The 15,559-nt window shown below is 57.9% G+C and overlaps 2 protein-coding genes across 2 annotated transcripts; both read right to left on the bottom strand.

Moving 5' to 3' along the window:
* Positions 1–2,340: 2,340 nt before the first annotated feature.
* On the bottom strand, positions 2,341–3,165 carry GAST (gastrin). The gene is made up of 2 exons (XM_077806057.1): positions 2,952–3,165; positions 2,341–2,465 (listed from the first exon to the last, which is right to left on the bottom strand). The coding sequence occupies exons 1-2, from the start codon at positions 3,163–3,165 to the stop codon at positions 2,341–2,343; spliced, it is 339 nt and encodes a 112-aa protein (XP_077662183.1).
* Positions 3,166–11,896: 8,731 nt separating this feature from the next.
* EIF1 (eukaryotic translation initiation factor 1) lies at positions 11,897–14,582 on the bottom strand. The gene is made up of 4 exons (XM_077806375.1): positions 14,402–14,582; positions 13,862–14,025; positions 13,150–13,251; positions 11,897–12,746 (listed from the first exon to the last, which is right to left on the bottom strand). The coding sequence occupies exons 1-4, from the start codon at positions 14,430–14,432 to the stop codon at positions 12,702–12,704; spliced, it is 342 nt and encodes a 113-aa protein (XP_077662501.1). The 5' UTR covers positions 14,433–14,582; the 3' UTR covers positions 11,897–12,701.
* Positions 14,583–15,559: the final 977 nt, after the last annotated feature.

The raw sequence follows: 15,559 nt of genomic DNA, 5'->3' as shown, positions 1-15,559 counted from the left end.
AGCTCTGGGGAGGGAAGTTGGCACAACCCCTGCTCCTAGGGGCTCTAGCCACCTGCCCGAGCCCTGAACGTGTCTTCAGCCGCAGCAGGTGGGCACAGCTGGGGGTGGGGGGTGCCTGCCCCTGGAACCGCGGGCAGGGAAGGGGCTCAGGTCTATGGTTTACATGTAGGTGGTGTGGGTGGCTCCCACCGCTGCCTGGTCTCCCCCCTACACCCACATTCACTCTTAGCTGAGTGCAGCGGTGGGGAAGGCCAGGTCCCGTGGCTGTCAATGGGGTGGGGGGGGGCCTTAGGATCTTGATGAGGAACAGGCAATATTGTTCCAGCCAGGGAGGGGGCAGTGACTCTTATGGACAGGCCAGGCCCTCCTCTCCCAACAGCCTGAGGCCTAGGCCCTGGGGGGAGAGGAAATCTGCTGTCCTGTAGGGGCCAGGGTCAATGCAGGATGTTCTGGGCTGTCCTGGGGGCCCTGCTGTACTGTTAATATTGTACAATAGCAAATGCCCAGCCCTGCCGAAGCAATTCTGGCCCGAGTCCCTGGAACTGGGCTGTACTCGACCCCAGCGGCGCATGGCCCTGGGCCGACCTGTCTTTTTAAAACACTGAGATTTTTCAACAGCTGTTTTGTCTTGTATCAATAAACTAAGCTAGGGCGTGAAGGCCCTGCCCCTGCTCCAAGTCCTGCTGTTTTCGATAAGTCTCTGCACTAGCTGGAGTTTGTGCCCCTTTCCCCCCCGACTCCCCAGCTGTGTCTTTCTGGTGAAATAAACGTGATGTATCAGAACCGGCTCTGGCCTGGTGTTCGTGGCGCCATCTGAGCGGGACGGGGGCTTGTGTGACCTGACCCCTCAAGCGAGGGCTGGACCTGCCCATGACCAGATCCCGGCAGTGGGGAGGCCTCTGGAGCTGCCCCCATGGGCTCAGCGAAGCAGGCGTGAGGTGGGGCACGGGGGGTCAGCTGCTTGGCTGCAGCCATTCAAAGGTGGTGCTCCATGCCGCATGGGGCAGGAGCCAGGCGTGTAGGCACCAGGCCGGGTGAACGCTGCAGGGACCTGCGGGGGGAGGGATAGTGCTGCCATGTCACCCCCAGGGGACCGGACTAAAGCAGCTCCCCCTGCACTGAGGGTGGCTGAGAGCTGCTTGGAGGGATTGATTGAAATACCCCTGCAAGCATGATACCCTGTGCCCCACCCCCTGCAATTAGCTGGCCAGGACTGGCCCAGCAGCTGAGCTCTGGCATCCTCCACCCTGTCCGGGGCCAGGGGCCAGCGCTGGCAATTTTACTACAAGTCTTGCAATTGTTTTCCTTCAGCCCCAGCTCCTGGAGTCACGGGATTGTCGGGCTTTCTCACCACTCATTCTGCTCTTTGGAAGAACTTCTCCTGCATCAGGCCTTGACTAGGGAGCCCAGAACATGCAGGGCTAGGGGGCAAGAAAAGTGATGGGGCAGAGGTGAGGGCAACTGCTGGTGGGGAGGAGCCCTATCCTGGGGCAGGGTAGGGGGGGAAGCATCCCTCCCTCCCCACATCTGGCCTTGCTGTCCCAGGCTGGCCTTGGCTTTTTAATTAAGGGGTGTGTGTGTGTGTGTGTGTGGGGGGGGGGTTGATTCTCTGGTTGCAAATATTCCCCCCCCAATCTATCTTCTTTATTTTTAAAGTGAGTAGAAGGGGGAGGGAGAAAGGAAGCACTGGCTTCAAAAGAATAAATTAACATAACTTACTGGGCATTGACCGGGGGGGCCTCTGCCGAGGTGGCCTAGGGCGCTTGCAGTTGCCTGCCCAGGGCGAGCTGAGCCCAGCAAACACCTGCTGTCCCCCATTGCCTCCTCGCTCCACCCTGATCCTGGGGGGCAGAGCTGCCCATCCCCATCCCCTCCCAGGAGCAAAGCAGGGCGGGGAGTCTCTGGGTGGAAGCCAGTTCTTGGTCCCAGCGCCCCCATGAGTTGGGTCCGGCTCAGCGGGAGAGCAAAACCCCTGGGGCACCCAGGTGGGGCTGATGGCCTAGACATCAGCTGCCCTGCCTGGGGCGTGTGGGAACGCTGCCCGAACAGCCGCCGGCTGCCTTTTACAGCTGTGTCCTCAGCCCCTAAAGCCGCTCGTCCAGCCCTGGGAGGGGACATGGCAGGCGGCAGAACCCAGGTGTCCTGCTGTGGCCTAATCGTGTGTGAGAACAGACACCGCAGGGGCTACATGGAGCAGATTTTATTGGGGAGCAGCAGCCAAAGGCTTTGAAGACAAGATCAAGTGCGAGATGCTTAAAACTCTGTAACAGGGCGGAGCCTGCTGTGTTGGCCCCGCCCCCTCTGGCAGGGCGGAGCCAGGCCACCCAGGTTGCTGCTCCTCTAGGCGGCCTCATTGGAAGCGGGCAGGCTCCTGCGCCCGAAGTCCATCCAGCCGGGATAATCGCGGTCGTGCAGGGGGCCCAGGGCGTTGTCCTCGTACCAGTGGCCCTCCCGGTTTGCCAGCTCTGCCGGGAGCGGGAACAGAGACCCCGGTTAACCCCCCTGCCCAGAGCCAGCTGGCTTTACCCCTTAACCTGCACTAAAGTGCCCTGGGGGGGGCCTGGCAGGGGCAACCCCGTCAGCTGTTTAGCCCCCCGGTGACCTGAAGACAGCAGTGAGGGAATGGCCAAGCGTGGGCAATGCTCTCCTGAGCTGAACCGCAGCCCAGCAGCATCGGGGTGGGGCAGCCAACCTGCCTCCTCCCCGCAGTGGGGTGGAATCCTCCATGTCCTGCCCTAAACTATCACAGGGTGTGTAAACAGCAGCCGTGTCCCACCCCAGAGGTGGCTGCCCAGCAGTGGAGGCTCCAGGGGCCCCTGTGTGTGGGCTGGATGGGGCGAGTGATAGAAGAGGGTTTCACAGCCAGGAGGAGGAGGGGGTCAGGCATGCAATTACAAAAGGGCTTTAAGGGCCAGGATTGGCATGTGCCTGGCCCCCACTGCAGCGCTTACCTGCATAGATGTGGGGCAGGAATTTGGCCATGAGGTGCTTCTGGTCCTGAGACAGGGCCCCGAGCAAGTCTCTCCGGACAGGCACAGGGTCAGGCCCGCTGCTGCTCCGTGCCAGCTCCTCAGGGCCCGGCACGCTGCCCAGCTGGCGGGCGTCCGGCCTGGCGAGGCCAGGGGTCGCAAGGACGGCGAGCAGCAAGCACAGCTCCACCTTCATGGCTGCAAGGGAGGAGACGGGGCTGCTGGGGGCTGGGGCTGGGACAGTGTCGTGACGCAGCAGCCCCCCCGAGAGCGGTGAGGGGTGGGTGCAGGGCTGGGGCTCACCAGCCCAGGTCAGGCTGCCCAGCTGAGGGCGCGCTCAGCTCTTGCTTCAGGACCCAGGGCAGGGTGCCCACAGGTGGCTGGGCTGGGGGGTGCTGGCACTTTGGGCCCAGCCCAAAGCTCGTCCCCAGCCTGCGCTTTGTGCCTCACAGTTGGCAACGCCCTAAGATGGCCCCATAACCTGCTCCCCCTGGCCAGGGCAGACAGAGGGCCCCCCCCCGACCTCCCCTCCCAGTGACACACACGCTTGGTGATGTGTGGGTCAAATACAGCAGGGTATCAGGCACTCCTGATGGGCAGAGTGGGGGTGAGTTTGCCCCAGGCATAGAGCCCCTCCCTGGCTGATCCAGGCAGCGTCAGGGCAGGGTCCCCCCAATCAGTGCCAGGAGCTTTCAGAGCAAGCCCAGACGCCACGGTGTGAGGAGTGACACGTGCAGTCCCACTGGGTCTGTGCCCCCGTCCCAGCCCACTTCACACACGAGCAGCAGGGGTGTTGGTGCCCGCAGCTGACCAGCTCACACCAAGCCAGGGCCGGGGCAGCACCAGGCAAAGGGAGCTCGAGGCAACTGTAGGCTGCAGCAGAGGGAGGAGCTGGCCAGCGGGCTGTGGCCAGCCGTAGGGAGGAGCTGGGAGCCCCAGCACACGAGAGGGGCCCTGCAGGGGCCAAGCGTGCCCTGGTCCCTGGAGAATGAGCTGCCAGGCCTGGCCCATCTCTGCCTTTGCAGCTAAAGGCTTATGCCTGGTCCGTTTTCACCCTCACCAAGGCACGGGCCAGTTGCCAGGTTGTGGGCTAAGCAGCCAGCCCCTGGCAAGCTGACATATGGGGTCGGGGGAGGGGAGGGGGCGCTCAGCACCTTCCTTTGCCCCATCAGCAGGATTTTGCACCTGCCTTGAACCAGCCAGAGACCTAGGGAACTGGCCAGTTGCCAGTGACACAAGTAGCTGGGGTGGGGAAGCAGGGCAGCACACATGGGCCGGGAGCTAAAGGAGACGCTAGAGGCAGCGTGCGGCACAAAGGTGCCCAACAGCACGAGTGCCCCAAGGCCGTGAGACCCCCCCCCATCATTGGCACCCCCCCCCCCCCAAGCGTCACTGGGCGCCCGAGCGCTCTCACCTGCTGGAGTCAGGCGGCAGCGAGCAGACGAAGGACTCAGGTGTCACCTCTGGGTAGATTTTCACCTCTGTCAAGCCAGGGGCCAAGCCCCTGCTTTTTAAAGGTGGTGCAGGGGGCTAGGCTCCACCCCCATGGGTGGAAGCCCCGCCTTTGGACTCCCAACTCCGCCCCCCTCTGGCTGTGCAGAGGGAGTCACAGGCCATGTGCCGAGCTGCGTGGGGAAGGGGGCGTCATGCAGCTCGGCTGGTCCATCCCGAAAGGCCCGTCAGGCTGTGGCCAGGCAGGGGCTATCAGAGTGGGGCCCAAGTGCTCCCCTCCCAGTGAGATGAGTGGGGGAGGGGAATTGTGCTGGATGCTTCCCTCCCACCCCCCCCCCAAATCGCCAAGCCAGGGCTGAGAAAAGAGGCTGTGAGAGCTGCCAAAGGCCACCCCGCCAGCAGGGGCCAAGCCAGAAGCGCCCCTAGGTGGCCTGATGGCTAATCCCAGGTACCCACTGAGCCACACTGCCTTCTTCCCCAGCAAAGGGGGCCCCATGGCAGGTTAACCCCCCCCCCCGGCAACAGGGAACCACCCCAGCTCCCTGTCCCCACCCAGCTGAGCCAGGCCACGTCTTCAGGGCGCAGGGCGGGGCCCTCAGCAGGGGCGGCAGGACGCCCATCCGCGGGGGTCCATGTCTGTGTGGGTCAGCTGAGCCATAAGGCCTGGCTCAGCTGGGTGCAGTAACATGTCCACGCAGTGGCACGGACCCAGGTGTCCTGGGCAAAGGCAAAAGCAGGGGGCACCTGCTCCAATCCGCTGAGCAGTGCCATGCGCCGGCTCGTGGCCAACCCCAGCACGCCACTCGCAGCCAGGCAGCGCTTCCGCGGCCACTGAGCTCCAGCCACCCCCCGGCGAAACAGGGCACCATGGCTCACGTGCCTGGCGTGTCCCAGAGCTGGCGAGGCGAAGCCCCCACCCACCGGGCACTGTGGGGAGCAGTGGGTAAGGGGTGGGGACCAGGCATTGGACCAGAACCCTTGTGCAAACCCCCGCCTGCCCCCCGCCCCCAAGCTCGCGTCAGCCTGGCTCGGGCCCCAAGGCGGTGCGGCTGTGCACACCCACGGCAGCGTTTAGTTTGCTGTGCCCTGTGGCAGGCTGGCTGCTTCCTGGCGTGTGCAGGGTGAGCCGGGGGGGTGGGGGCTGGGCTAGGTGTCCTGGGCCCACAAAGAGGGAGGGGGGTTTATGCCAAGCGCCATTAGGGCGGGAATGGAAGCACGTGACCCTCGAGCACGGGGGGGTGGCTCACTTGTGTCCCTGGTCACTTGGCTGCCTGGGAACAACAAAGTGGGTTTGTTACTGCAGCCCCCCCAACCCGGTGCGTTGTCCGGGGGCTCCAGTGGTGGGTCCCGCCGGCGTGCACGCTCCATGAGGGGGGCGGTGGGGGCTATGGGGGGGGGGCGCTAGCGAGCACTAGGGTGCCGAGCAGGATGCCACTAGGAAAGTGTTTTCTAGCGTGACAAACCCACCTGCCCCCGGTGATTTCAGTCCACGCTGGGCACGAAACGCCCACACCAGAGCCCCTCTGTCAGCCCAGCACCACACAGGGCAGCCGGCGAGGAGCCTGCAGGGCGGGGCACCCTGCGAAGCACAGCAGCCTTTGGGAGCTGATGGGGTGGTGGGCTCAGCCCTAGATGGGCTTTTAATTCCCCAGCGACCTTTTCAAATGGTCGTTTTTAAGGACTCAAGGCAGCCGGGGGCCTGTTGACTCTGGCAATCAATGGGTGAGCCACACACTTACAGCCACGCGACTGGTTAGAGAATCGACGCGGAGCGAAGCCCCTGGAGCTGCTCCCAGGTGGGTGCTAGGAGCCCACGAACCGCAGAGCACCCACCGGTCAGTGCACCGCCGCCAGCCGTGCACTTAATCACCAAGGGAGCGGGGGCGGGGGGGCAGAGGGTGGGGGGGGAAGGGCCCCAGTGTGAGCAGCCAGCGTGTGACGTGTGTTTCCCCAGCTCCCTTCCTCCCTCTGGTTCTGGAGTGAGCGCAGCCTCTGGGACCCCGTCCCTCCTCCGCCTCTCTGCAGAGGCTGCCGGGAAAGTGGGGGCTGTGGGCACCGGCCCCATGAGACAACTGCCTGCAATTGCCACACCCCATGTCACACGCTGGACACCAACGGGGTGTCGGCTGGGCCTGCATTGTGCCCAGTCAGTGGTACAAGCCCGCCCTGCCAGGTGCCCGCCCTGCTCACATGCAGGACGAACCCGCCTCCGAACGCAGGGAATCGCTTGCTGCCCAGACGCAACCCGCTAAAGGACACAGCCAGGGGTTTGCAAAGCTGCCCCGTGCTCACCTGGGCCCAGCGATCCGGCTGCTCGCTAGCGCCCCCCATGGCCACACCCGCCACAGCGAGGAACGGCCTCCCCAGGCCTTTGGACCACCCTGGTCTGCCGCACACTCGCTGCTCCCATGGGTCAGGGACCAGGGCAAGATTCCAGCCAGCTGCTTGTCCTGCCGCTCATTTGGCGCGGGTGTAAGGAGACGCTGAGCCCTCGAAGGAAGCAGTGATGGAGAGCGGGGGTGGGCCGTTCACTCGCCAAGCCTGGAGCCACTCAGTGCAAAGCCCCTTTGAAGTCGGTGGGGGCAGGATTTCACCCACAGCTGCGCCACCAGAGCGGGATTTTGTTTTTTGCTACAACCGTTGTTTAGCCTGAATTCCTCCCCCGTCCTCTGCGGAGATGCATCCTTCAGCCCCCACCACCACCAGATGCCAGCTGCGGCTGAAGGCGCCATTAAGGGAAGTGCCAGGCCTCGTGGCTCATTCCCAGCCTGACGGCCAGGGCCGCGCGGCTCGTTGCTTTGCAATCCTCCAGCCTCTCTTCAGCTCCAGGCTCATCCCCTCAAGGCGTATGCTGTGTTTGCACACTGCCCTAAGTGGGGTACTTCGCTGGGACAGGGCCTCTCACTGGAGCACACATGAGGAAGAAAAATAGTGGCCTGGTTTTGCCTGTTTAGCCCTCACGATCGACGCTACGCTGTTTGAGGGCCTCCTCCCCGCTTTTAAGGGACCTGGCCAAAGAGACAAGGGCTTGCCTGGGATTCTGGAGAAGTTACAGACCACGGGGTCGCAGGTGGCAGGGCTGCCCACGTGCATTAACTTGTGTCCTTCCCCACACGGATATTAGAGGCTTGGCAATTGGATCGGGTGGAGGGGTGAGGAGGTGTTAACTTGGGGGGGATTAGGGAGAAAAGCTCCAGGCAGACTCAGGACATGGGAGGCAATAGTCTGAATGGGCATCTGTCTTGGTGCACGTCTCTGCTCTGCTCCCAGGACTGGTATGTTACCAATTCTCAGAGCAGTTTCCCCATTTCCATGGTGTTTGCAAGGCATGACACTAACCTGGACTGCTAACGAGCGTGTCCGCAGCAGCTGGATTTGGAGCTCATTTAAACTAAAGACTGGAGACAGATCTGGCTGCGGTGCTAGACACACAGCTGGGTGCAGCCAAAGCCAGGTGCTGTGAAAAGGGATCGGGCTAAGACGAGAGATGTCACCAGCCCCTCTGAGGTGGGGCAGTATCATTATCCTCACAGAACAGCATAGGGAGATGAAGCCTCTTTTCTATGGTGAGACAAAGACCCGGGAACAGAAGATGGGCTCCCAGCCTCTGGCTCTGCCTGTGCATTAAGATATGAGCTGACCCACAGCTAAGGTCAGGAAGAAAAGCCCGCTGACGTGCCAAGCTAACGCAGGTATCGCTAGGTAGCTAATGGCCAAGGATACTGCCACTGGCTTGGGTGCATCCTGGGAGGTTCACAGCTTGCCCCCTAACTCATCTGGAGGTGGCCTCATTCAGAACAGGCTCCGAGCAGCGCAAACATTCTTTAAACAAATCCCTTCCCGTTTGGCTCCCAGGGCAAACAGGATCTACCTGGCGGGGAAGGTATCAAGTGCTAATGCTTCGCCCCAATCGATGGCTTGCTCCCTGGAGCGTTTCCTACAGGCAACAAACAAATTGTTCTGCAATTAGCGGCCCCTAATGCTGCTGATCTGGGCTAAATGAGCCTTTCCGCTGATCTTGAGTCAAGTGCTGCTGTCACCCTCTGTCAATTTTCGCTGGAAAGTCCCTGTGATACTGGATGCATCTGAGGAGTGACACTTATTTCCCCTTGGTTCATCAGCAGGGAAGTAAATATTTGGCCACCTGCACTGTCCCCATTTGGTGAGTTCCCAGAGGCCCTCGGTAGCAAAAGCAGCCAGCCTGGTCCCTCTCCCCAGACAGGTTGACAGAGCACAGACCCAGGTGTAGGGGATCAGAGTGGACATGAAAATCAAGTCCCAGAGTTCCTCTTCTGGTGTGCAAGTGGCTCCCTCTTGTGTTGGAACAGCGGTACTGGAGCCCATGTCTAAGGCCTTGTCCAAAGGGGAAACTTGCTGTCACTTGGGAAAGGGTTCAAACGAAACCCCCCCCCAGAAAGCCCCTTATACAGGAATAAGAGCGTCTACATGAGAGTTAGACCAGTGTAGCTCTATCAGTTTAATTATACCGGTATAACTGGACTCCCTTTCCCATGGAGCTAAGCCCTAACTAACGTATCTGATCTTTGCAGCAGGGAAGCTCGGCAGCAGAATCAGGATCAGCATTGCCAGAAGGGATCATGGCTCGGGCTTCACAGTGAGGAGAACAGGCTTTTATGAGCACTGAGTAGAGTCCACTGGGGGAAAAAGTCCGTTTCAGCCAGCACGGCTAGCAAATCCTTAAAACCCCGAAGGGGGCTCAAGGGGCTTGTTTGGAAATAATTAAAATAATTTAAAAACAGGTTGATGCATGTTCTGTATATTTATGACTAGTGGGAGGCCTGGAAAGATATTTTCTTCTTGATTGGTTCTTTAACTTTAAAATATCAAGTCAGTCCTCCTCTGGTTTGCTGGCAACTCTCAGAAAGCACAGGGACGTTCATTGAGAGTTTGCTCATTAACTGAAAGCCGTCAAATCTCCGACAAGGACTTTTTTCTTGTCATCAATTCATTAGTGGTTAAAACTGATTGAATTCCTGGTCCCATTGACTTAAATGAAGCCAGGCTCTGAGGTAGAGTTTTAAACAGTCAAGCTTAAGATCACTTCTCTCCATCTCATGAAAGACCTGAATTTCTAAAGGTGAAAAGCCCTTAACGAAGACCTTCTATGCTTTCTTTATAGATCAGAAAGCAGTGTCAACAAGAGCCCCAGCCTAGTGGTTTTTCCCTGGAAGAGGTTATTAGTAACAGTGAGCCATTTCCCTGAAGTTCATGTCTGGCAGCCATACGTTACTCTTACATGAAAACCTCGTATTTGGGGGGGGGGGGGCACACATGTCTCTGGGAGATCTGATTTCACACTTGTGCAGTCAAGTTACCACCACAGGGTGCATCTCATTTCCCAACCCCAGGAAAACTGCACCCACCATTTGTACTTAGCAGGGATCAAACACCCAATGGAGACAGAGCCTTACAGCCCCCCCTAGGCAGCTCTCCTCCTCCCCCAAGCAGGGCCCCCAAGGGAGGAAGGTTAAAATATGCACTGTTGTAGCCACAAAAAGGAGTACTTGTGGCACCTTAGAGACTAACCAATTTATTTGAGCATAAGCTTTCATGAGCTACAGCTCACTTCATCGGATGCACAGTACTCCTTTTCTTTTTGCAAATACAGACTAACACGGCTGTTACTCTGAAACCTGTTGTAGCCATGTTAGTCCAAGAGAAATCATATCTTTTGTTGGACCAACTTCCATTGGTGAGACAAGCTACTGAGCTTACACCAAGCTGTTCCCTTCAGACTACACGTGACTGTCTGAGCTCAAAGAGGGAAGGGGACCAGGGCTATATTCATCATTCTGCCAAACTCCCAGCTGCAACTTAACACTGGTGATAGTGCTAGAGATATTTTAATACATAAAAGTTACTTGAACTTGACAAGTGTCCTTATCCCAGACTCCAGGAGGCCTTTAGCCTCTCAGTGCTTGCTAGGCTCTCTGCATTGCAGGGAGCTCACAAGGATGGATAAGTAAAGCTACCAGACGTCAGTGGGGCAAGGACTGAGCTCAGTCGCATGACAGGTGCTCTAGAAATAAGTAATTTACCCCATAAAAGCTCATTTGCATAGTAGCTACCCTGTGTTAAGACTAGTTCTTGCCACTTCAAACTCTCCCAACCCATTGGCTTTAGCATGAGAATATTTTTCTTCTGTTCCATCAATTAAAGCACAGGGCACAGAGGTGGCTATTGCATCAGTGATTTTGTGCCCAGGTGCAGCTGAGTGAAAGACCATCCCAGCCCTTCAACCAAATGAATTATGAACATCTCCTGCCCTATTTCAATCCTGGCCCAAGCACACACCCTTTATAGTCATTCCCCCTAGGAACAGAAAGTCATTGTTCTAACTCACTGCTTTTGTAAGAGATTCCCTGCTGCTTTGCGTAACTGTAACCAAGTCTCTCAGGAGAGGTTTGTAAAGCAGGCAGAGCACCCCACTGGAAAACAGGTCTGAGATCAAAGGGCTGTTTCAGGAAAGCCAGTCAGACATGGGTGTAATTTAAACAAGGAAGTCAGGCAAAAAGTGGACAGCTCCTAGTTCTGCCTTAGATTGTACCTGTTCCAGGTAAGTAGAGCTGACTCTGTGCCACCCCCAACACAACCTCCATCTTTCTCTCTCCCCTTTAGGGTTAAACATCCCTCCTCAGTGGTGTGAGGCAACTGCCAGGCTGAGCCAGGAGCCTGGCAGTGTTCTGATCCACCATGGTAAATCCTGTGTAGCTCTTGAGCTGTGTTGGCAGATGTCCAAGCCTGGAACACTTCTGAGCAAAAGGGCCTCACCCTAGTTAAAAACTCATTGTGCTCCAGCAAAGCTTCAAGCTGCATTCCTGAGCACATCCGTATTAGACACGCCCACAAGCCACCACTAACCATCTCCCAAAATTTTTGCTGCTTACAAAGTAAGGTGGGTGATTCTTTTTTATTGGTCTTCTGTTGGTGAGAAGCTTTCAAGCCACATGGCTCTTCAGGTCTGGGAAAGGGACCAACATGGCTGCAGCTACACTGCATAATCAGCCTATTAACTACTCAGGCCTCTGTCCACACTAACAATTCAACACTACAACCACGGCTGCCACATTTGGACTTAGAAAGGCAGCTGCATATACTACTGACCTTCAACTCAAGTATTGTGATGTAAAGCAATGGGGGGGGAGGAGGAGGACACTCCCCCTCAATCCTGTATGGGCTGAGGCAGTGCCCACAGCAGGGCTCACTAACTTTTCATAGAAATCCCATCCGAGCAACTCATCAGGAAGGGTTGTCCAGATGTTTGCACAGCAATGGCTGATGCAACAAAGGAAGCCACCTACACTTTGGTAAGTCACGTCTGTCATTTTCCACCCTCAGCCCCAGTAGAGCAAGCCAATTGGCTGACTAGCATAAGGTATACATGGCCCCAAACTTAGAACAGCAGCAACTAGAGCCCCTCTGGCTCAAACAGGAAATTGAATCCACCAGGCAGGTGTTTTTGAAAACCATTTTTATTTAAATAAGGGTTTAAATACATTACATACAACATTAAAACTGAAACGAAGAATCTGTTGCTTCACAGGGCATTGGGCAGCAGTTACTAGTAACATGTAAGCTCTGCAGCTCTATCTACAATGATCCAAAAATTGATCCCTTGTCAAAAGTTTAACCCAAGGTAATGTTTCCTTTGATCACTCTACCCTGTATCTTTGGGTTTAATGATACCAACAGCTGACTTGGCCTGAGGTCGAGACATTCAGCCTTGGAGAAGCCAATCTTCCAGGTATCTCCTAAGGCAGATTTCTTCAGTTACTCTTCTTGGTCAGTCAGTTTGTGCCTAGACCACAACACCTCCAGAAGCAAGCCCTGCCTACAGGATGCTATTTCCCCATTCAGTGTCACAGCTCATGTTTGGTGCCTCATGCGTTTAGGCACCTCAAGTATTAAAGTCCATTTAAATGGAAAGGAAGCTGGACTGAAGAGAGATTCAGACAGACAGTCTCTGGACAGACTTGTTGAGTCCCTGGACTTAACACAAACTTCTGGTTATTTTTAGCTTCAGGCTGGACACTGCCTGATTTACCTCGGTTTAAATGAGGGACAGCAAGACGAGACAGCATGGCTCTTGCCAGTTTATTACATCGCTGAGTTACACTACTAGTCCAGACTAAAACAGCAGGCTTCAGATGGTTACATTACACAATCCAGCTGGCTTTAAACTTATGACAAGGGACAGAAGGGGATTTTACTCATCGCAAGGCAGTCCTCTCACTTAAAGCGTCAGAGACCCACTGGCACTTAAAACCCATGGACCTTCAGCTGGTCGTCTTTAGCCAAGCCAATCTGTGAAGAAAAAAAAGAGACATGAACATGCCTTACAGAACACTAACCTGGTGAACCTCTGACATTCAGATACTGGCTAAATTTCCAAAGCTCCTGTCACCAAGGAAGCACAAAGCTACGACATCAAGAACTAGACTGAGCCCCTAGAAATGCATGAACATTATAAGCAATACACAGTTTGAGAAAAATGCAGGCAATTTCTTGAATACCTCTCCATACTCTTCTGATTCTTATTCTACCTTTTGGTATCAGGAAGTATCAGATCCAAAACTAACACCTCATTAAACCACAGCAAATGGAGGCATCTCTTTAATTGTAAAGAAATTATACTAAGGTTGATAAAGTTACAGTGAATACCATCTGTTAAGTGCTGGAGCACAAATTCTAGAAAGGAACGTCATACCTCTATGAGGAACTGGCATATGTTCTTGCGCTGGTCACCTTGCAGCTGAATCACTTCTCCATATTCAGGGTGTTCAATCACAGTACCATTGCAAGCAAATTTCTACGAGTAGAGAAACCATATTTTGGCAAAAATGCAGTGCAGGCCAGATATCGGCCTGTCCCATAATGCAGGCACACGCCATACAGGGTCATCTTTCCACATGGAAACATAAGAAATCTATGGACTTTGACCAGTTCCTGGAACTTAGATTTTTTTTTTTTTTTAATATCAAAGCTTTGCAACTATTCGCCTCCGAGGCTTGAGACTTCAGTTGAACAGCAGCTCTACAGGCCAGTTTTCATCCTCATGTGCCCCTGCCAGTCAGCTCATCCAAGCACTTTCAAGCCCCCCCATTAGTTTGGTAGCATTCCAGCTTCACCACCCCCTGCAAGGCAGCAACCCCCCCCCCGGCCCCCTCCACCCCACTGCTCATTAAAACCCTCCCCTCCCCCACTGCCCAGTAAACCCACCACCCCGCCCCCCGTGGGAGCCCCCCTCCCCCGTAAACCCACCACCCCGCCCCCCATGGGAGCCCCCCCTGCCCAGTTAACCCCCACCCGCCCAGTAAACCCACCACCCCGCTCCCCACAGGAACCTCCCCCTCCTCCGGTTAACCCCCCCCCCGGGAGCCTCCCCCGGCTAAGCCCCCCTCCCCCGGGCCAGCCCCCACCTTCTTGAAGGCCTTCACCAGTTTCTTTTTATCGTAATCATCCGCGATGCCCTGGACAGTGGTGAGGGTTTTGCGGCCGTTGCGCTGCTGGATCCTTATATGGATGTAGTCCTCAGTGCCGCCGGGGAGCAAGTCATCACCCTTACTTGCATCAGCAAAGGGGTCTGGGGGGAGAGCGCGCGTGAGCCCCCTGCCCCCCCCGCGCGGGGGCCGGGGCTCGTGACGTCACCGGCGAGTCACGGGGCCGTGACATCAGAGGGGGGGGAAGAGAAGCGGAGCCCGCAGGCCCCGCCCTTCCCCGGGGATTGCGCCACTCCTGCCCCGCCCCGCCCGAAAAAGAAAAAAAAAAACACCGACGCCATCGAAACAGCGCTCGCCATTGGACGGCGGCTGCGTCGGTCACGGCAGAGCCCGCCCCCCGCTGACGCAGCGATCCGGGGACTGGAAACTGCGCCACCGCGACGCCCCGCCCCCAACCCCCCCGCGAGCGCCCGCGCCCGGGCCCCCGACCCCCCCCGCGCGCCCGGCCCCGCCCCTCACCGAAGGAGTGGAGGTTCTGGATAGCGGACATACGATACGCTTCCCTTCCCTCGGTGGAGGCGGCGGCGGGAGCGGGCGGGCGGCGGCCGGGCAGCGAGGGCGGCAGCGGCTCGAGCGGGTCTCTCTCGGGAGGGTGATGCTCTCGCTGTGGCGGCTCGAGACCGTGTCAGAGGGGCGGGACCGGCGCCGCCGGCTTATATAGCCGCCCCTTGTGACGCCAGCGCGCACGGGAAGCGAGGGCTGCGATTGGCCTGGGGCGGGATACGTCACCGCGCACGGTGGGGGAGCCGCGGCCTGACTGGCAGGGGTGGGGCCGGGCGCGTGCGCACTGGGGCCCGGGAAGGCGCTTGGCGCCTGCGCGTTGGGGTGCGGCCTGGAGCATGCGCAATGGGACGGGAGTGGCCTTAGTGGGACAGGGCCGCAGGGTGGGGGAGGGGAGCCGGGGCCTTGTCTCCCTTCCCGAGCCCAGCAGCGACCCCCAGCCCCTCCCCCACCCTCTCCGTCCTCCCCCCTCAACGCCCCTCTGAGCCCCTCCCCCTCCCGCCATCGCCCCCCCAGCCCCCCGCCCGCAGGGGCCTGGAGTCGCCAGGAGTGAACGGGAACCTCGTGCGAGGAAACCGCCAGGAATGAACCCAAAGGACCCCCCCGGCCCCCCTTAGTGCCCCCCCCCCGGCAGCTCTGGGAAGTGCCCTGCCCCCGCCCCCCAGCCCCACTCCCGAGGGCACGGCCACAGCTGCCAGCTTCCTCGCGGTCAAGGAGCCCCTCGGCTTTCCCCATCAGCCCCCCCCCGTGACTAGCCCCCCCGTGACTAGCCCCCCCCGGCGTGCAGTCTGGGGCTGGGGGGGGCCCGCTGTGCACCCCCGGCTCCCCCCGGCCCTGCCGATCACACAGAGGAAGCAACAAGCTACTAGCCAACGAGTCTGCTGCAGTTTCCACGGTATGTATCTGATGAAGTGAGCTGTAGCTCACGAAAGCTCATGCTCAAATAAATTGGTTAGTCTCTAAGGTGCCACAAGTCCTCCTTTTCTTTTTGCGAATACAGACTAACACGGCTGTTACTCTGAAACTAGCCAACGAGGAACTCACAAGCCAATTAAGTCACAAAGAAGCCCCCTTTCTGCGTGTTTTTGGCGGGTTTGGCATGTCTGGACGCAGCGG

This window comes from Eretmochelys imbricata, chromosome 27, assembly GCF_965152235.1.
Source record: "Eretmochelys imbricata isolate rEreImb1 chromosome 27, rEreImb1.hap1, whole genome shotgun sequence".
NCBI lineage: Eukaryota > Metazoa > Chordata > Testudines > Cheloniidae > Eretmochelys > Eretmochelys imbricata.
The sequence above is the reverse complement of the archived record's forward strand: the minus strand, read 5'-3'. Positions and strand labels throughout refer to the sequence as shown.